The 22,102-nt window shown below is 41.2% G+C and overlaps 2 protein-coding genes across 3 annotated transcripts in view; one reads left to right on the forward strand and one right to left on the reverse strand.

Moving 5' to 3' along the window:
• The first annotated feature begins 1,739 nt into the window (after positions 1–1,739).
• nkx1.2lb (NK1 transcription factor related 2-like,b) lies at positions 1,740–7,964 on the forward strand. The gene is made up of 3 exons (XM_034543831.1): positions 1,740–2,039; positions 3,603–3,819; positions 7,234–7,964. Exons 1-3 carry the CDS (start codon positions 1,740–1,742, stop codon positions 7,962–7,964), a joined length of 1,248 nt encoding a protein of 415 aa, XP_034399722.1.
• A 3,741-nt stretch (positions 7,965–11,705) lies between these two features.
• Positions 11,706–22,102, reverse strand: part of uvssa (UV-stimulated scaffold protein A) — a 42,199-nt gene continuing 31,802 nt past the window's right edge. For both annotated transcript variants that reach the window (XM_034543341.1, XM_034543342.1), the window contains 5 exons: positions 20,644–20,772; positions 20,002–20,185; positions 19,817–19,928; positions 12,832–13,006; positions 11,706–12,480 (listed from right to left, as the gene is read on the reverse strand). In XM_034543341.1, coding sequence (XP_034399232.1) covers positions 12,405–12,480; positions 12,832–13,006; positions 19,817–19,928; positions 20,002–20,185; positions 20,644–20,772 — 676 coding nt within the window. In that variant the 3' untranslated portion in view covers positions 11,706–12,404. The remainder of the gene's footprint in view (positions 12,481–12,831; positions 13,007–19,816; positions 19,929–20,001; positions 20,186–20,643; positions 20,773–22,102) is intronic.

Consider the following 22,102-nt stretch of genomic DNA (forward strand, 5'->3'; position numbering starts at 1 on the left):
GTATATTATTATTGTTTTGAGTATTACTATTATTCTTGCTGTAGCTTCTGCCCCTGAAAAAAAGGTAAATTATTGAATCACTTCTTATGTTTAATGTTCCTGTTGTGTGTTGGTATGCTTTGTAGATTTCTTCCACCGTAGTTAAAATGCTAATATTTCCCACGGTAAAAAAGCTGCTGTGATATTTTAAAATCTGGTTAATATATTGACTGTTTTAAAATAAACCCATAAAGCCTCCAGGCGGAAGAAGGAAGTAGATCAAAGGGCCGCTGTAATGGCGTTAGCTCTCTGATTGGCTAATCATGTCTCATTGTTTCATTCATTATTTTGCTCAACTTTTAATTTCTTCTTCCTAAGGATCATTGAGCAAAGCAATTACATAGAACTGACCTTGTGTATTAGGGCCGGGGAGGACAGGAAAGATGTCCCATCACCCCTCTCTCTTTTTCTAATTTCTTCCACAACAATATAAAAAGTGTGGCGTCAGAGCCTCCATCACGAGCCCTCTCCTCTGTGGCTGAACATGTGAGGCGATGGAATATTAAGTTCCTAGCATTAGAATAAACACGTCGTGTGTTAAATCAAAATCCAATTCTGTGGTCTATTATTTTCTGGCATAGTAATGACTGTCAAGGATTAGGAATCAATATTTCACTGCAGCGGGGACATTAGCGGCTTTATTCAGGCCGTAATTGAGTTTTGAGGAGAGGCCCTACCCGGGAATCTGCATTAGAGATAAGGGCTCCTTTCATGTGGCTGCACGAGTAGAGCTGCGCGAGGCGACACGGCGCGTCAGCTGCTACAGGCTAGCATACAAGTTGCTAACATGTCCCCGAAGACTTCCCTTACATACAAAAGAACCTCGCGTGGTCGCTGATGAACGGGGAGGAAGAGCCAGCTCTCCCGCTCTCTGCTTCTCCTCGTGCTCGGATGGCGAACTGGCCCGAGAAATAAACTATTAGTGGAAGTGGGATTCATTTGTAGCCAATTACAACCCGTAGAGTTGAAGAGGAGTGCATAAATAAAGAGGGAGATGCTCGCGCGCACACAAACACACACACATGGGAGTATGTGATAGCGGGTCCTCGAGGGGCAGCTAAACCCCCCAAAAGGCGCTGAGAGCTGCGGGAGCTGGAGGAGAGCGCACGAGAGAGGGGGAGAGGTGGCTTCGCTTAACTAATGGGGAGAGAGAGAGAGAGGGGGGGAGGGGGGGGGGCTAGTTTGAACTATTAGAGCGATAGATCAGCGTCCCTCCCGCCTTCAACTCCTGTCAAGCTTCCAGAGCGCGCGCCCACCGGTGACCAGACGGAGCGCACGAGGCTGGAGGTCCGGACGCCGATCGCTGTTTATGTGTGCGTGCCAACACGGGATAACGGCGCCGTACAAGACCGACAAATATTAGATCACGCAGACGGTGTGTTGCCACGGTGATTGCGGAGGATGAAGGGGAAGGAGCCGGAGCGAAGAAGTCAGAGAGATGAAGTTTCAAGTTTGATGGGATCCAGTTAAAGCCCTTCATCTGCCCAGACTCTTGGAAACTTTAACGGGCTGAGCACATCATCTCTCACCGGATGTTGATCGGACTCATGAACCGGTCTGTGGGGGCAAGTTATTGTTTTGTACATGAATACCATAGCTTAGTCCCTTTGAACGGTTTGGTCTGAATTTTTTTCCCCATTTTGAACCACTCCTGCATTTTAAATCGGATTCCTTATATATGGGACAAGGAGATTAAAGTGATGAACCGGGACAGAGCGGTAACGGGGCCCGGAGCGGACGGGGTCCAGACCGCAATAAGCCGGGACAGAGCCGTAGCAGGGCCCGTGGCGAACACGGTGCAGCCCGTGATGAGTCGGGACAGAGCGCTACCCGCACCCGGCGGTGACGGGGTCCAGACCGTGGTGAGTCCGGACAGCGGAGGTGCTGCCGCAGAGAAGCGGCTCTTTTCCAACGCTGTGACGGGAAGCAGAGATGCTCAGGCCGTGGAGAACCACTTGGAACCTCCACCAACTAACCCGGTGTTAGCCCCGCCACAGCAGGTAGATGCATGGGACCAAACTTTTCAGATTTGTGTAGAGGGTGGGTGGTATTTAAATGAAGCAGCAGATAGTGATTGAGAAAATAATTGTCAAGTCTTTATTTGTGTGTTTTCTTTCTTTGAGGATGATGATGATATTGATGGTAGTTCCGTGTTGTAGGCCTGTGTTGTCAAGTTGTGGCTGTCCGGTGGCAGGCAATGAGGCCTTAATTAAGACATAGCAGTACAATTAACCGCCAATGTGCTGCGGTAATGTGATGTCAAACAATACAAATAAACGAAACACATAAAATGCATTTCCATAAAAAGATCACAGAGAAATTGACTTGTTTCTGCAAACTTTTAGAACTATTGTTTTGCGCTCGAATCTAAATAAAATGAATGGAAACATGCACATTCTACGATTTCAGAATTATGTGATTTAATCTGAATTCCATATACAACCTAATATTTATACTTCCCTTAAATTGTAAATTTCTCAGATAACCGAAAACCCCATACACTATTTGTATGAAAACATGTTTAATTTAAAAAAAGTGACTAGTTCTCCAGAAATCTCTCAAATAGAGATTACATTTCACTGTCGTATTATGAACTCTACCGTATCCTAAATAGAAGATTGGTGCTCTTAATCGTAGCTCTGATCGATGTATTGTAGGATTATTCTTATTATCCGATGTTAATAGGCCCCTGGGTCCTTCCCGCATGCTCCCTCGGATTATTCAAAGAGCGAATTCTAATGTTATTAATGTGGGATTATTCATGTGGACATGCTCCAGACTGGCCTCATTAATACATGAGTGATCCTAACCAGGATGTCGTGCGGCAGAAAGCCACCCTGAGATACCGCACCATCTTGTATCTGCCTTATACAGTTGGCAACCTTTTTGACTTGACATACATTTTAAGGATATGAATTCCTTATATCTATAGCACATCACTAGTCAACACGGTGTGCACATACAGGGTGGACGGATGTAAATGATATGAGTATTGGGGATATTATAGAAATCATAAATGAATGCTTGCATTAAACTCTAAACTCGTTACAGTTATGTCCATCCAGAAATAATAAGACTAAAAGTTGACTTCCTTTTTGTCCACACACAAGACGTGTAAAAATAAAGATGGGATTGATTCGTTCCCCTTCTGATGCCCTATTGACCGCTATGGATGTAGGAAACAGTTGATTTGTGCCACGATGTGTTTGCTTTATAAATGAAGACCGTTCAGTCCCTTTTATTGGCTGAGATGTGTGTCAGAGTGTTCTTCAATTCTTTAATGTTGTTTACAGATACGAGACTAATGTAATAACCGTATTTCCTGAATATGTATTACAACTATTGTTGTATTATTGTTATTATTATTCGATTTAGTTTTATTGAAATAATTATGGCGAGTGTTGTACATGATGAACAATCCGATATGTGTATAAGTGAATACATAAACCGTGCATGGTCTCACATGTCTGGGCCGAGGAAGAAACAAGACGCGTAAACAGAAAATGGAGCTTCTGACTGAAACTTATACTGTGAATGAATAATTCCAATGTGTTATTTGCCAGGGCCCTACCGGGCACCGGACCACCTCTTTCTCCGTACTGGACATTCTGGACCCCAACAAGTTCACGAGCAGCCGACGACAGCAGCAGCACGCGAGCCACCGAGGTGAGCGCGAGCTGAGCGCGTACGGAGCGGAAAACCGGAGAGGGGGAACCGGGGAGCGCGAGCCCAGCCTGGAGCCCAGCAAAGGCTGCTACGGTGCGGAGGAATACCAGAGCAGTAAGTCTTTACACGGAATACACCTTTAAAGCCAGGCTCCATAATCCCCGTTAAAGTGGTTTGTTTTCCTTGAAATAGAACCCCGTTCAAACGGGCTTTAAACGATCGATCGGCATATTATTCAACCTTTTTTCCTTTTAAAAACCATTCGTGATTCTTGATTTATGGTTTATTTATCATTCCCAAGTCAGTATTTATTCTCCTTTTAATTGTATGTAAAACATGTTCATCCGTAATAAATTATTTGGTATTTTAGTCAAAAGACCAACGAATTCGATTTCTTTTGAGGATGTTTTTGTGTGTAGACTTTGTTCACCCATTTCCCATTTTTTATGTTGCATTTATCCAATTTTCTGCATGAAAAATGGTTTTACGGAACAATCCATTTGGCGACTTTTCAGTGTCTTTCTATGTCTTTATTTGGGATCTTTTCAGAACAGTCCAAATCCGGAGTTGTTTGAGTTGTTTAAGACCAAATGCATGGCCCCAGCCAAATTCTCCGACTGGCCCAAATAATTTAAAAAATGTCACACATTTTATTTTTTTCATCCTCAATTTAAAAAAATGTTTACCATCGAAATATTTGACTAATATACCTATATCCCTATAAACATGGAGACGCAGCGAGAGAGCAGAGTAACTATTTTGATCAGCTTTCCATGAACTGCACGCGCTCCTAAAACGCGCGCGCACGCTTAAGTTGTGGCTCTTTTCGGAAGGTTATGTAACCTCAAATGTTAGACGGACTTTATGGAGGACTGACATGCTGATCAATCCGCAGCCTCTGAGAAGTGCCGCGTCATTGCGCAGTGCCGTTACGCACGGCCGTACACTGGTTCTCTTCATGAAATCGCCTGAAAACAGCAGGCTGCTACAGTATAACCTTTAACCTCTACGCACATCAGACTGCTATTCGGGTTTTTAATGAAGAATCAGCGCGCATCATAGTCGATTTTCCAACTTTCTTTTTAACAAATGTAGCGCATCAATATTTGACGCGTGGTGGGGAGATGCAGTGCGCGTTATACTTTACAGTCTAAAGAACACTGACATTTACGGTATACGTGACACACCAACATCTCTTCCGGAATCAGGAACCAAGAATCAGAAATAATCGAAAATAAAAAAGAGAAGAAGTGTGTTTCTGTTAGGCTTAGCTCTCTGTCAACGAACACAAAATAAAAAATAAATGACGTCTTTATTGAAGCTCAGATTAAAAAGAATGAAGGCCTGAGGTAATTGGCCACGGTTAGTGTGCGTGGATGCTTGAGTGTGGGATCGGTATTATTGATTGGTGAATATCTGTTTCAAAAAGCAGTTGTAAGAGCAGAAACAATGTGCGAACAATCCACAGAATGGTGTTGCTTCATTTGAAAGTAGCCTTTATGTTTTCTGTTCAAAAGGTTCTAGTCGGTCTGTGCTGTTTGATTTGAGGACGTTGGGACTTTGTGACCATAGCCCTTTACAAATAACTCCAATCTTATCAAATACATGTTTATTTTTATTTCAATAGTTTTCATTCATATTACTAGGCTGGAGGGAATAATAGTAAATACATATTTTTGACTATTTAAAACTGAATATAAAGGTCTTTATTGTAAACAGATATAAAATCAAATTGGTTTAGATTTGTCTGTTTTCTAAATTCATTATTACTTCAATTACCATAATTACCAATAGCTATTAATTAACAGCGTGTTTGGTCCAATATAGTTAACTCAGTGTTTTGTTATTCCTTCGAAGAGCTATATAATCAGAGGCTAATGTAAATAATTAATTAATCAAGTATGATTCAAATAATACATATTCATTTTAAACTTGACCAACAACTGGAATAACGTTTCCATTTCATTATCAGCCTGGATTATCATGATGACATTATGACATGTTACTTTTTCCTTGGGGCAAATAATTCAAATTTGTTAGCAGTCAAAAAATGAATAACTGCTATTAATGCGGTTAACAAACTTGACTTTTCTTCTCAAATAATAATAACAATTTTAATATAAAAATGTAGCGTGCAATTGTGTTTTCTTTTCAATTTATTTTTGTTCTAAAGTATGCCACACATGTATTTTTTTGGTGATAGAAACAGAATGATGAAAGTCACAGATTTAATGAGGAATGTTTGTATCGAACATTTTGCAACATTGCAAAATGTCTAATATGTTATATTTTTAGAATTTTGAACACTTCAGACATAAGATTTTAGAGACGTGAGCTAGTCCCCAAAACCTCAATGGCCCCGAAGTTGCCATATGGAAATCTGTTTGCTATAATTTAATTTCACATTTACAGTGATTGGAATTTGTTTGGTAATATACCAAAACATAAAATAAACATGTGTTTCTGGCATGTTTACTCATGTGGTGTATTTTCTTTGATAAATATATCAAAACAGTATTCCAGCTGAAAGTGTTTACTGCTGAGTAAAGCCATTGTTCATTTAGATTCCTGCTCCTATAGTATGATCCCCACATGTTTGGCTGATAACAACTCATAGATAATGACATTTTTACTTAGCACTTTGACTAATTATGTGATTAGTTTCTCTGGAACTCCTTTGAAAGTTTGAATGATCAGTGTGTAAATTATTAGTCATTCAGAGATGTTAGGCCTCAGTGATTTTTATTGTGGCTGTTTGTTGTTCACATTTGTATTACTGTTTTGTGATTGTGTGTTGTCTTGTTCTTTTCAATCAACCACATTCCTTAAATCATACATCTTATCTAGTATAGTTGTCATTGCACACTGGATCGCACTAACAAAGGTGGGATAAAGCAAGACTGGATTACCAACTGGGAAACACTCACACCTCAGGCATCCGGATCACTGCGTGACCCGGATTTATTGCACATGTATTTAGTAATAAACAGCACTAAAACACAATGTGAACTGAAATGATAAAGGCCCTGTCTTTTAGAAAGTTTGGATTAAATACCATCATTATGTCAGTTAATATTATGATGCCATGGTGCATATTTGCATATTTGTGTTTAATTAAATGACCACAACCTACTACCAAACTGTGTGACACAATACAAACCTGGGGCAGGATAATGGTTCAGTTTCTGAAGCACAAGGCAACAGCTAATGACACACATGGGGCCCTGATCATGTAGTGCCGTGGTTCTCAAATGGAGGTACGTGAAGGCACTCCAGGGGGTATGTGAAAATGAGCATCCATTCAAAAATCCTTTAAATATTCAATACAATATACTGTAAGTTCATAAATATATTAAATCAGACACTGATGGCACAGCACTGTGTATTACATCTTTTTTTAAACCAAAAATGCTTTGCACTGGTACTTGGCTGAAAACATATTTCACAGGGTGTACGTGACTGAACAAAGGTTGAGAACCACTGATGGATGTTAATTTGACATTGTCTTTGTTGTATGTGTATTTCCAGAGGAAGGCTTTGTATACAGAAGCCACGATGAGGATGACTATCACAGATCTGGGACCCCAGATTCAGAGGCTCCAGACGGGCCCTACAGCAGTGAGGAGAGCAGCTCAGCCTTGCCCAGTAGCGGAGACAGAGATTTGGGCCAGCACAGCCACCAGGACCATGGCAGAGACACCAAGAGCCCCGGAGGAGGCCCCACAGGCCAGATCACCGATGTCCAGGCCAACGGGGGCCAGGGAACGCAGGGCAAACCAAAGAGGAAGCGCTCTGGCTCGGACTCCAAGTCGGGGAAGCCCCGTAGAGCCCGGACTGCCTTCACCTATGAGCAGCTGGTTGCGCTGGAGAACAAGTTCAAGTCAACGCGCTACCTGTCAGTTTGCGAGCGGCTCAACCTGGCCCTGTCGCTCTCCCTCACCGAGACCCAGGTCAAGATATGGTTCCAGAACCGTCGGACCAAGTGGAAGAAACAGAACCCCGGAGCAGACACCTCCGCCCCCACCGGCACAGGAGGAGCAGGAGGTGTGGGAGGAGGCCTGGGAAGCCTTAGCCCTCTCAGCACATCCCCTCCAATCAGCGGACACTTAGCCATGCACGCTGGCTACGCCAGCCACCATCACCCCCCCACCGGCAGCCTTGTCCAGCTGCCTTTCCTCACTGCCAGCCACGTCCTGTCCCCCTTCATGCTGGGGACACAGAGCTACGCTGCACCCGCCTTCTACAGCACACACCTGTAGAGACCGATACACACACATACACACACACACACACACGCATACACACACACACACACACACACACACACACACTCACACACACACACACGTACACACACACACACACACACACACACACGCATACACACACACACACTCACACTCACAGACACACACACACACTCACGCACACACACACACACACACACACACACACACACACACACGCACACACACCAGACAGACTCATCCTCAGAACTCAGAAACACACTGAGGCCAGGGAGATTGAAATGTTTCCGCAGACAGACTGTCAGTGACCAGCTCTGCTTCCCTTTTTACTACCAACATTTGAAGGCTTTAATTTCAACGGATTATTTTGATAGAATCTGCCAGAAACTGTACATAAATCTATGTTCTAGCTACCTATTCCGAATGCTGTTTTAAACTAAGTAATAGACAAATAGTTGATTTCTTTGTTTAAAAAAAGAAGTCTGTATGAATATTGAATGTTTATTTATGACTTAAGGAATGGCTTGATCTATTGTCAGTACCGTGTAACTCCAGCTGTGATTGTTTTCATTTCTGTTATTTATTGAATTTGTTCACAGTTTCCATAAAATCCTTGGATGTACTGAATCCTCACCGCAACATGATATCGTCCTTTGATATTAAAATAATGACAATTAAATTGTAAAATTAGCCCAGTGAACTGATTCTAATTGAACAGGTCTGCATGGTGTCCCTGTGTCCTCACAACAGGAAGGTCCTAGGTTCAAACTCTGTGTTCTTCTATGTCTGTTGGTTTGTTCCCACAGTCCGACCACCAAAATCAGCGAGTATATGCAGTTTTTGAAAAAACAAAATACTTGTAGGCGATAGACTTTCCCATTGCAAGTCGATGAGTTTGCCTTTTTTTGTGTGGGTGTCACGTACAACGTGCCAAACGTGCTGGAAAATGGGTAAGTAAAGGGTAGAAAGCAGCATGGACACCAGTGGAATTTATTTTGTATATCTATCTTCGAAACGTATTCATGCTGCAGACTAATCTGGAACAATGTTTGAGCACTGCTTGGACTGAGACATAATCTGTGGTCGAGATAACAAAGAAAGCGCTGGAAAAAATGCGTAAATTAGCTTGTTCACCCAGTTGTCATGTTTCCATCACTGCCAATCGGAGCTGAAGCCGATTAATACCTGTGATTACTGCAGTCATTTGTCCTGGGAATGAATGCCAACCTTTCCCACGAAGGATAGAAGCCACTAAGTGGGTTTCTTTGTAGTGTTAAGGAGTTTAAGAATCTACAGCTATGCTAGTGAGGCTGCACTTAAACACAGCAGAGCTTTGAGCTAAATGCTAATGTCAACATAATAACATGCTTACAATGACAGTGCTTTAAGATGGTAAATGCTTTGGCTTTTTCATCTTCAGTTTGGCATGTTAGCATACATCAAAACAAATTGAAGACATATAGTTAAAATAGCAGCTTGCAGCAATGTTATTATCAACCCAAACAGCAATAAGTTAGAAGTCTGAAAAAAGCCCTCCACTGATTCAGGATTGCATTCCCAAATATATTTAGACTCAGGATGAGCATAACAAAAAAAAAACTATAAAAATAGATGAAACTTAAACAGAGATATCATCTCATTAATGCCACCATTCTTCTTTACATTGCACCTATGTTACCCACAATGCAAGTTGACAGCAGAGAGTTTAGTCAGAGAATTATTAAACTATTGGAACCTCGAGTTCAGCACTATATTTTGCAACCAGAAGAGACAACCTAAGTACAACCGAACGCTGAATAAGATCCCAAAATGTTACAATTAACTCGTGAATTGTAAAAACAAGGGCTAAAGCTCTGGGACAAAAACAGACAACGCCATTGTAGCAACCTGCCAATCACAAGGTAGCCCCGCCTTAAAGCATACTTAGATTGTTTGGTCTATTTGAATCTAATTTTATATGCACCACTGAGCAACTTTCATAAAAATGAACAAGGCCTCGATCCAACACTGAGGATCGAGACCTGTATCCAGTTCTCCCTATACAACTTTGATCATGCCTCATGGGGCTCTGGAAGAGATTTGCCAGGTGTGAGAAAATAACCCGGATGGTGTCATAGTGATGGCATCAGGGTCATCCCAGTTTGGGCTTGGAAACTACACATTTCCAGGAGATAGCCCGTTACAAGCCAAAGGCGTGGAATATAAACAACGTGGGTGTTTTCCAGGTAGGGGGAGTCTAATGAAAATGAAAAAATGGGAAATGTACAGGTGAGCACGTCAGGCCCAGTGTACAAATATAAATGAAATGTGTTGCACCAGAGTTAGTGGTGTGTTGTTCCTGTCTGTGTAAATGACTAAACTGTGACTAATATGAATCAGTAATGCCGTCAGTGGAGGTGTTTGTGGACCACTGAAGGGTCAGTGGTAGAGCAGGGTCGATACCTGGCTCCACTAGTCCATGTCGATGTGTCCTTGAGCAAGACATTTTTGTCCCCGCAGGCTGTGTCTACGGTGTGTGAATGTTAGATAGTCCTGATGGGCAGTTGGCACCTTCCATGATAGCTCCCATTCACACCCATTCAGTGTATGAACAGGTGTGAATGATGCAATAATGAGTTATAGTACCTGTATGAGTCAGCATTCTTTCCACTTCTGGTTCCCTCGTCTCAAAGTCAATGTGTTTTTTGAATAGGTATTTGGTTAGATCCCTGAAATAAGGTCTGTGTTCAACAAAGACCTTACGCTCTTAGAAAAGGTGGCTAAATAAAACTATCAAACTATCAAAAGCATCACACTAGTCCAACCGTGGTGTAATTTGTTTTCATGACTCAAAAAAAAACATCAGAGTGGTCCATCAAAGATTATCTGGCTGAACAAAACAATGTATCATAAACGTGTGTAATAATCCAAAATCCATTGGAAAAATCCTATTGGCTTTTTGCTGAGGGAACCAGTGTGATGCTAACTTCCTGGTTGGCCTACAATAATCAGCATTCAATTCAGTTTATTTTATATAGCCCAATATCACAAATTACAAATGTGCCTCAGAGGGCTTTACAATCTGTACACATACGACATCCCTGTCCCAGGACCTTACATCGGATCAGGAAAAACTCCCCAAAAATAAATAACCATCTCTCCATTACACATTACTAACTCTACTTCTTCGTTGTACCTTATCACCTCATAGGGTCCATTGGACCTGGCTGTGTCTGGAGCTGGTCCTGGGTCCTGACTCCTTGCCCCTGCTTCCTGCATCCAGCCCCTGGCCTGAGCCTGGCCTCCTTCCCAATGGCCGTCTCCTTCTTTGTGCCTCCTGCTTCAAGAGCCTGGCCTCATTGGTCACTATGCCTCCTGCCTGGTGGGCCGGCCTCCTGCCTCCGTGGCCCTGCTGATGCCCCCCTTCTGTTTCATGGATTGTGGAGGTCTGGATCGTGGTCCATTCCTATTACTCATTATTCAGAAATATCTATCATTTCATTGAATGTGTTGTAACTCTCTCGATTCTTGTTGCTCTGAGTTTGTACTCATGGTTCAATGCACTTATTGTAAGTAATTCTTAATTTCCTGGGAGTTTTTCCTGATCCGATGTGAGGTCCTGGGTCAGGGATGTCGTATGTGTACAGATTGTAAAGCCCTCTGAGGATAATTTGTAATTTGTGATTTTGGGCTATACAAAATAAACTGAATTGAATTGAATTGATACTGCAAGTCTGTTTTTGCTGAAAACCCCCTGAATTAAATTCATGAAACTGGAGGAAAGAGATTTTCAGTTTATTTTAGGTACCAAAATATATTAATGAATTTGTGGCTTTTTATCTTCAAAAAAACCCAATCCCAACAGACAACAAATTCAACTACAAAATACTGGGGAAAACAAGAGTACATATTTAGTCAGTTATCAGTTATACATAATGAACATTGATTTGGATAATATATAGGTAATATTAAGCTGCACAATTGGGCCAATTTGATCATTTCCCCGTTACCTGACTCATCTCCTTGCTTAAAATGGAGCAGGGGGGGAAGTGGCGTGGAGGAGAGTATGAAGCACACAGATGTTTAGTGGGCTCAAAGGGAAGGATTATCAGGTGACTGTTCAGTAAAGATCAGAATCAAACTGTGTGGATTATATAATCGGGGAAACTTCACTGGACTACTGCAAGAAAAGACCCACCATCGAAACAGACTTTGGCGAGATAGCGTGGGTTCTACAGATTACTGGACAGTGGCGACTCGCCACCTGTTAATATTATTATTTTTAATACAGTATTTTCATTTATCCTTAATGTTTAGCTTATCAAACAGCAGTGAAATTGTTTTGTAATCTCTTAACTAGATTCCCTGGATGTGCACATCAATACATTCAAATCTTTCCTTCTTTTAAAAGTGTAACAGCAGCAATCAGTTCCAGAAGGCATCTAGCTGGATGGATATCACTTGAGGGCGTAGTTAATTGGTTGGAGAACTTGTCATGTTTCTCGTGTCAGCTTTAGCCATAACTTCAGCTATTCTGCGCATGCTGCTCCTGAAAGGACAGAACGGAGAGGCAGACAGGAAATGAGAAGATGAATTTGAGAGAGAATCAAGAAAACTAAATCTGATCAAACACTGATGGTAAAACATGATATAGTTATGGGATCATACAGAAAGCCACAAACTGTACATCTTTATGTAACTGTGCATGCTCTGTGCATCTCAAACCGCTCAGCATACAGCACACGGTCTGAGCACTGCAGTACAATACTCTGGTGGGAAAGCCCACCGCAGTATAGTTACCTAAAGTATTCCACGACGAAACCTTGTAAATAAGTAAATACTCGAGCAGTAAGCGAGAACGTGTTTCAGAGCTTTCAGAGAATGCTGCTTGTTGACGTACTTGTTGAGGACCTTTTTCTCCAGCCTGGAGCGGGCCGTGTTGGCACTCTGCTTCAGGTCGCTGAGGTTGGGGTACTTCTTCTTCTTCCCTTTCCCTTTTTTACCCACCCTGTCGGATCCCAGGTTTTCCCCTGTTGCTGCCTCGATGTCTCGCATCAGCTCTGCATCACGCCAGTCTAAAACAGAGAGAAAAAGGAATAATTAAAAAAATGTATTAAGAGATAAGAACATTTTTTTCTATATCTATATTTTACAATTTCACAAGACCATACTCTAGAATGTAGAAGTTCCATGGCTCTCATGTTGGATAGCTTGATCACACTTCTGTCTATGAGCCACTGCCTGTCCATCTTGGTCACTTTACCCAGTCTAGCATGTCATATATCAGCCGGTGCTACAATACTGGATAAAGCCCTTTACACACCTGGGCATGTTCGTACAATGTTTTTTCAACAACTGACTGTCATTTCAAATATAGAAAGTTCAATATTAAACTATGTCAGGTTGCAAATTTAACTTTTAATACATAATAAATAAATGTTTTGTTTCAAGTAAAATAAGGAATTCAAAAATATCACCCATAACGGAAAGCTTTTTAAAAGATGTGCATCTTAAAATAAAGTAATTCATTTTAGTAAAATTAACTGAACTGAATTGTTCTGCAGCTTTAAAGTTAGTTAATTCACGTGTCAAGTACGATATTGTATTCTTCTCATATTCTAATAAGATACATTTGTATGTGTTGTTATTAAAACCACTTGTTTCAGCTCTAGTTTCCACTTTGTTAACAGAATTGTTGGGCATTTAATTAAGGTGTTAGGATTCTGATCATGTTAAACATGCAGTTACCAATGAAAGTATGGAGACATAAAAAAACTATAAACAAAGAGGATGACACGTGGGTGTTCAGCTTAGCAAATTACATTTACACAACAAATTAAGGATTGGAAATGAGACATAAAAACATTTAGTTTTGTTATTAAAGCTTGTTTTGACCAAAACAAGTAAATAGATTATTTGAAATGACTTCATTTTATAAGGAAAGAACCTGAAAGACATTCAAATCAGAGGAGTAAAAGTATAAATAAATACCCACAATTGGATATTTTTTGGCGTGGTCAATGATATATGATATATCATGATAAGTGCGGTCTCATTCATATTTACATGATTTCAAGCCCTCACAGCCTCCTCACACTCCACCATTTACCAGGTGACATCAGTAAGTCCCTGAGGGTTCAGAGTTTGAGGCTTTGGGGGGGGACATTGGGACTGGGCCTACGTCTCACTCTCGTCAGGAAATTTATCGGAATACACATATTTCATTGACTCAGTATCATAACGTGATGTGATTTATAATGCTTGAATTAGTTGGTGTGTTTCTGGACCGCTGAACGAGCAGTAAAGGCTGGAAAAGCTGCGCCGGTTAAAATACAAGCGCTCCGTCAAAATGTAATAATTCTCAATTATCCATCGGTTATAGGTTCAGGGTCCAGATACAACGGCGTCTGGGTCGGGATCCGGACCGCGGCCCGCCTGTTAGTGACCCCTGCTTTAGACATACACACTGCAGTGTTTACCAGAGACAACAGTTAACCTCAGACAGACTGCCAGACATTGCTCTGGGTCAACAGGATCCTGGTAGTTGGTCTTCTGCCTGTGCAAATCTATTCTAACCTTTTGTCAAAACAGTGGAACGACTGTCCCATCGCAGACAGCATAAATAGTTTTAATGGGAAATATTCGCAGGCGAGTATTTGGATTAAATCTATTTAAAGTACCAACTTGACTTAATGTCATGATATGAGTTCAATGAAGTCCTTTCAGTTCAAACAGCTCCTTTCTCAGACTGAAAACTTTAAAAACCATATGAATTGAAAAGTGTAACGCGTAATTACAGCAGATAACACAAATGAGTCCATCCTGCACAGTTTCACAGTAGTAAACACCGTGTCCTGCAGGTTCATTTGGATCCAATGCCAGTGCTAATGGAAAGTGTAATGTCATAATTCTGGATGATAAAGTCAAAGCGTGTGAGATACAGAGTAATGACTGTCTAAACGAAGAGACACTTCTAGTTAATGACGTACTGCAGTGGAATTAGAGATAAACCTGCAATAATGCAAAGTAATTACACTGTGATTGTGATGGGATTGAAGCCCGGCTCTCCACTCTGTCAACACACTGACCCTAGCTCTGTGCTGATATTATCAGTGTGTGTGTGTGTGTGTGTGGGGGGGGGTATTAATCAGCCGGTCTGACCCTGGGTTTCACTGGACCTTCAACTATCCCTAATTACACACACAAACCCATAAGAGCAGTAATTGAAAAGCAGCTGGTGTATTTAGGAGAATCATTCCTGCTAAAAGAGGAGCAGCTGCATTTACATTGTGTGTGTGGCTGTGTGTCCTCTATCAATGTGTTGTTGGCATCTTAAAGAAGTTTGGGAAAGAAAGAAAATAGAGAATAAAAATAACAGAAAATAAAGAAAGAAAATAGGAAAGTGTAAAGAAAGGAAAAAGTAAGAAGAGCGAGAGAGACTTCTGAATGTAATCAGTGTTGCAGCAGGGCTCTTTTCTCTGTCAACACCTCTTAGCCCTTCCAGCTGGGGTCTGTGTGTGTGTGTGTGTGTGTGTGTGCGTGTAAGGGCAGGAGTCGAGGCCTTACACACATCCACTAAGGCATCTGGGGTCTTTGGTTTGTTCAGACATCTCTGCTACGCATCACTAAGCACAAGGACGTGTGTGTGAGAGAGAGAGAGAGAACATAGTGGAGCATGTATTCCTCTCCTCCTTGTCTGTCAGTCAGCTGCATGCACTCTCATGTCTGTATGTGAGAGTTGGATTCACAAGGTGAATAACCAACAAAAAAGGAAAAGGCTTTGAACATATGGTGTGGTTGTGGAGGTCCATTTGGACAGCCTTAGTACCACAGATGAAGTCCAGAAACAGCAGTAGAACTATTCAGAAGTACTGATGACAGGATAGCAGCCTGTACTGTCACAGCATGTCAAACACTTGTTCCATTTTCTTTTTAATATGGTCATAGAACGGCCATACGAGGATGAGCAAATTAGATGATTGCATTTTTATTTGTATAGAAAAAATACATACTTATGTGGGAAATTATAATGCCATTTTCAGAGATCACACTATCACTTACACGGCTACTATAAGGACACTGAATACAAACACACTTTGTGCTACATTCTTAGAATTAAAATACCACGGAAAAAAACACTTTATACACATTTAATGATCAATGAGAAATTCAGCTCTGTTGATGAAGTTTACTCTAATTAATTAACCACCTTAATGCCAGTGAGATAACCTGGTTCAGGTGCTTATAAGAGCCATTGGAGTTTGTATTTTTACCTTTTTCTTTTAATTTGTAATGGTCACTTTCCTGCTGCCTTTGATGACATCATCACCTGCTTCTCTTCATCGGACAGTGAGGAGCTGGTAGATAGATATCTAGAGTGCATCTGCAATGCACTGGGAGTCACCTGCCTTGTGTCTTTGAACAGTTCACACACAGCACGGACACATTTGCCTCTGATCTCGGACTTTATCGTAGTGTGAACGAGCCATAACACACTACCAAGGTTACACCTCCCTGTACACATACATGTGAGTGTTGTTTGTGTGACTGAATAGTGAAGGGATCTTGAAGCCAATGGTCCATCAACTTATTCAGGCTGCCCCCCCACCCCCCTACTGTGAGATTGATGTGTGTGTGCTTGTGTGTGTGTATTTGTCTAGGTGTGAGATTGACTCATGGATCGATAGTGTAGTTGGTAACAAAAGATGCTATTTCACAACTCACTGGACTGCATGCCCCCCACCCCCCCACCCCCCCACCCACACACACACACAAAAAAGCTGACTTGGTCTGTTTATCGTTATTACTGGTGCACAAAAAGGTAAGATATTTCCGTTTAGGGCACAAGCCACTGTGGCACAAAGACGTCGTCCACACCGATCTACAGCAACATGATTTCTGGGGATAGTTGAAGAATGGCTAAAAACAGTTCAAGCTTTTTTGACAAAAAATAAAAGATTCCAGTTTCAAACACATTTCTCCTTGTTTTCAGGTTACTAACCAAGCAAACCGATGTGGATGAAATATCTGAAAGTAAGCTGACAAAAAAGTAAGCAAACTCACGTATTCTTGCCTGGTTGACAGTTGGCTTTTTAGGGTCTGAGCTAAGACAACGTCAAGCCGCGAAGGCCCTGTTGAAACTGTATTGTTTATCAAAATTATTATTATTCCAACAAATTAATTAACTTTTTGGGGGCTTTATCATACTCAAAAACTCACAAAATATCATGAATTTATGGGTGCCATGCTCGGGTATGAAATAAATGCTCGCTAGCGCCCCCTGGCTGGATGGAAAGGCCAGTCCCCTCAACCGTATGTCCGATTGATTTGAAATTTGACACACATATGCAACTGAATGAGTTCTACAAAAAAGGATATTTGGACCATGAACTCTGCCGATCATTATATTCCGCCATTTTGAATTTTGTGAACAATTAATTTGTGTAAACTCTTGAATGCTGGTGTCTGATTGCTACCAAAGTTTCTGTGTTTCATTATTGGATTGAATGTCATCACATATCTTTTATAATTAAATATAAATATAATTGTTGATACCTCATTGCATTTAGAAGATATGATCCAATGAACTTCATTGTCGTGGTCTATCTGTTGCTTATTGCACTTTACACCACAGTGTCCGGGGTCCCAGCACGCAGCCATGGTCCTGTTGTTTACACGAGGGACCGGCTGTTAGCATTCCGGGACACGCGGTGCTGCTACCCGAGGAGAGACCCGATGTTCGCCTTGAGCTGAGTAGGAAGAAACGGGAATGCCGTCCGGTGGCGGAACGTCGCGCCAGGAGAAGACGTTTCAAACTCGTCCTCCCCTCCATCATAGAAACGTGAGGCATCTCCTCAACAAGATGGACGAGCTATCAGCGCTGTCTCGCCATCAGAAGGAATACCGGGTTCAAATGCAGTCACGTATTATTAAAATAAATAGGCCATGTCCACATTTTAAAGGATAGGCTAAATGCAGAGTCCTTTTTAATAAAATAACTGAAATAAATAAGCCATGTCCACATTTTAAAACGCATATCTTCTGCTATGTTTACACTGAGCACACTACGTCGGAGTTTTAGACTAGATCACCGAGGACGGATCCGTGTTTACTAACGGACTCCTCACTATCTCACGAGCTGCCACAGAACTAGCAGCAGTAGTTGAGTTTGAAACCTTGATTCACTTCCTGAAAGTAGATTTACTTTGCTGCAGCAGTTGATAAATCGCTCTTCTTCGGCTCTTCTGCAGCTTGATACTTTTCAGCAAATATTCTGTAAGTGTATTTCAACATCAAATCTTTTGTTGTTTGATAATTTCTCGCCACATATCAATCATTCAGGTCAGCCCGCATCATTGGTAGTGAAAGCAAATTAATATGTTCACGCAGAATTAAACTCTATTTTCCTCCGTGACTTTTTTTGGGGTGTATTTATTCATTGACAATGTGCCGAGGGGCGGGGCTCTGCAAATCATGATTAGCCACCTGCAGGGAAAGATGTAATAGGATGTGATGCACATTTTAGTTAAAAAAACATTTTAAAATGTTTGATATTTTCAGTGACACAGGATCACCTCAAACTCCAAGAGGTGTTCCCTTTGAAAGATTTGCACAGTGTAAAAAAATTCAGAGGGTCTGAAGAACCGTGGGTTGCTGACCCATGACCTAAATGTATGACATTTTGTTGGCACATGTATCACATCTCCACGTGATACATTGGTTAGGGGCTTAAAAACAAAAGTATCTTAGGGCATTGTGACAATGCTCTTAAATTAAACGGAAGTCAGCCATTTGGAATTTTGTGTCCATTTCGTGGCGTGATACTTTAACAAACTCCTCTTCGGATCTTTGTGATTAAAAGTGATCAAAAGCTTTACATCTGATTGAATGGCATAGACTTGGCATGCCTGATGTTTTACATGATTCACCATTAAACAACAAGCTGATGCATTTCCACTGCACTGGCTCAAATCTGTTGCAAACTTGTCATGGTTGACAGTCTTGGCCAGAGAATGTCTACAACAAAATGTTCACTCTTAGTCGAAGCGACACCTACTGACAAACAGCCTCCAATGTATATGACATGTACATGATGTGTGTTTTCTAGGACCACACAGTGGAAACAGGAAGTAGTGGACTATTTGCAAAATGCATATGTCCACATTGCATCCTATAACAAACCCTCAAATCTTCATTTCAGTCAACCGTTTTCTACATTTCACTTCATTGTTTTGAGTCATTCTACTTCAACAAACTCCTCCTAGAGAATTTATGCGATCAACTTAAATAATCTGAAGACCTTTGAGATTAGTTATAAAAACTTTTTTATTTAGAACTGGTGAGTGTAAATTTGACCCTGAAAACTCAAATATTCAACATTTGTGATCTCATTGCCTGTATGTGTGGTAATGAAACATGCTACACGAAGGTCAGCATATTAAATAATATAAAATAATACTGTTAATACAAATGTGAAAATAACTCATGTGCTGTCAATCAATGTCCTAAAGTCAATACATCACCATTGCAGACTAAGCACAATCAAAATTTCCCCGCACACAAGGAATACCTAAAAAGTTGACACAGGCGCAGTGAAAAAGTGGCTGAAGTCTAAAGTGATTTCAAACCATTTTCCCCGTTCTTATTTGATTTTTGGACACTTGTTTATCCAACAGGAGGATAGCCACTGCAGTGCTTAAAGTCTGTTAGGCATCTGTAGTATAAGACTATGTTATGCATACTTGATTCTGACTTGTATTTCTTTGACTTTTTCATTTAATTTGTTGACATTGTGAAAAGGGTTCAGCCAAACAACAATGCCTTAAACAGTCTGAGGAAGATGTGTGTTACAAGGATGTGAGCGCATGTGTGATTGTCATCCTCACCAGGCTGCTCCTCCCTCTTCCTCCTCTTTTCCTGCTCCTCTCTCAGTCGGTCCTCTTGCCTGCAGGGTTGCCCTTCCTGATCTCTGGGAATGATTGGACCATGGAAAGGACACTGAAGGACAAAGAGTCAAAGTTCAAACAAACAGAATGAAGTCTTGTAAATCACTTTGTGTTCCTCCTGATACCTTCAGGCGGTCCTGTCTCTGACACAGCTTTCCGTTGCCCAGTGGAGCACTGCAGTAATGGTTGACAGGAGTGAAGCTCCCAGGGAAGGAGATGTATCTACTCCTGCTCTCTGCCAGGAGCTCCTTGTTCTCCACCTCCTCGTCCACATCAATGGGAACCCAGAACTGATGCTGAGAGGACATCCTGCAAGACAAGACATGGGACCACAAGTTATGTGCAGGTTATGTGCAGGTTTCAGAAACCTATTTATGGGATGTTTTTTTCTCACTTCATAAATTGAACTTACAGGGTTCTAAGGTTTCTCACCATTTATGAAGTGAGAAAAAACAATTATGTTGATCCATTCCATAAGAAAAGCATTCATTAAATAAAGTAAAGTTTTCTTCCATCTGTGAAGCAAGTGGGAAGAAAAGTTTGCCAGCATGATTAATGATTTTCTTAGGTGACTTTTTTCCATCTTTGAAAACAGGTGAAAAAGAACATCTTGTCAAGTAAATATTATATGTTTATGATCATTAAGAACAAGTGTGACGCAGCGGCTGGGAAATCTGCATATACATATATATATATATATATATATATATATATATATATATATATATTTGTGTGTGTGTGCGTGTGGCGCGCGTGTGGCGCATTACTTGATGATCTTGCCAGCATTGGGCTGTTCCTGGCCCCAGTAGTACAGGTCCAAACCAAATGGAACCACAGGAGCATCGACAGCCTTCTGGTCTGAGCTGGACTGAGATGAACTGGGACCTGAGGAGCTGCTGTTGGAGGAGAGACCAGTGGAGGGAGAGTTAAACCAACTTCATGCACACACAAATTCAACGTAGAGTTTGTGTTCAACTGTCACATGTGATGGAAACCCTTACATATAGACTGGCTTGAAAAAAAGAGGACTGGCAGAGTATATGGAAAGCACTTGTGGAATCAAATGAAGCTGGTGTGTTTAATGCTTACAAAAGGAGTAACAATGAGGGAAATTAATTTAAATTAACGTTTTTAACAGCTTGAACTAAAAGTTTAGGTTTAGCTTTTCATTTAAAGAAATGTGACTTCAGGAGTTATTGCATTAAGTGTCAGACAGTAGTACTGATCTGTGTGAGCAGGAGTAAACACATCTGCAGTATGTGCACAGATTGTAAAGCCCTTTGTAATTTGTGATTCTTGGCTATACAAAATAAACTAAATTGAATTGAAACTGCTTGTTTCAAAATGACCCCAAAACAAAACTTTATGAAGTGACTGGCAGAACATCCCCAGTTTCCCCAGCAACATAATGGGGCAATATGGCTCATCTCATATCTTAAAATATGCTAGAAATCTGTATCATCAATATCAACGACTCACAACCAGATTACTCCATTGAGGGGTTAAAGGATATGTGGCATCTAGTTCCGATTCCCCAAAGTCATAGAAGAACCCAACAGACCTGACTGATGGACGCAGCGTTTACTGCATCAAAACATTGGTACTTGCGTACCGTGCTGCGAACAGATCAGGTCCAGTCTACATCCAGGACATGGTCAAACCGTACACCCCACCTTGTTCACTTCACTCGGCTTCTGCCAATCGGCTTGTAGCTCCGTCACTTCGAGCTAAACACTCAACAAAGTCACGACTGTTTGCTGTGCTGGCTCCTCATTGGTGGAACGAGCTCCCCATTGACATCAGGACAGCAGAAAGCCTCTACATCATCCGTCGCAAACTAAAAACACATCTTTTTCGACTATACCTTGAATAGGAAGGGTAGCGCCGTAGTAGCATTTTGGTAGCACTTAAATGGCTCTTACTGATAATACATTTATTTATATAGCACCTTTAAAAACAGGGTTTACAAAGTGCTCTACATAGAAGCAAGGCAAAAACATAACATCAATACAAGTAAACATTTAAGAAAATACATGAGGCAAATGAGACAATGCCATATAGGCAATGAACACAATAGAGGAATAGAAAATTACAAATACAAAATAAAGCAGAACAGACAAACTAAAATAGGGGAACCAAAGAACTGCATAAAAGGACGACATCTTGGAGTGTACCAGTCCGGTTTTGGGGAGTGGAGTCAGCAGGAAGAGTAGAGGATGCTGGGGG

The sequence above is a fragment of the Cyclopterus lumpus genome, chromosome 10 (assembly GCF_009769545.1).
Source record: "Cyclopterus lumpus isolate fCycLum1 chromosome 10, fCycLum1.pri, whole genome shotgun sequence".
NCBI classification, from domain to species: domain Eukaryota; kingdom Metazoa; phylum Chordata; class Actinopteri; order Perciformes; family Cyclopteridae; genus Cyclopterus; species Cyclopterus lumpus.

What these genes read in the sequence shown, in the direction of transcription:
- nkx1.2lb (XM_034543831.1), top strand. Translation starts at nt 1,740, where the DNA reads ATGAACCGGGACAGAGCGGTAACGGGGCCCGGAGCGGACGGGGTCCAG. An exon ending in TGTTAGCCCCGCCACAGCAG is followed by an intron (nt 2,040 to 3,602) that starts GTAGATGCATGG and finishes GTTATTTGCCAG; the next exon opens with GGCCCTACCGGGCACCGGAC. An exon ending in TGCGGAGGAATACCAGAGCA is followed by an intron (nt 3,820 to 7,233) that starts GTAAGTCTTTAC and finishes GTGTATTTCCAG; the next exon opens with AGGAAGGCTTTGTATACAGA.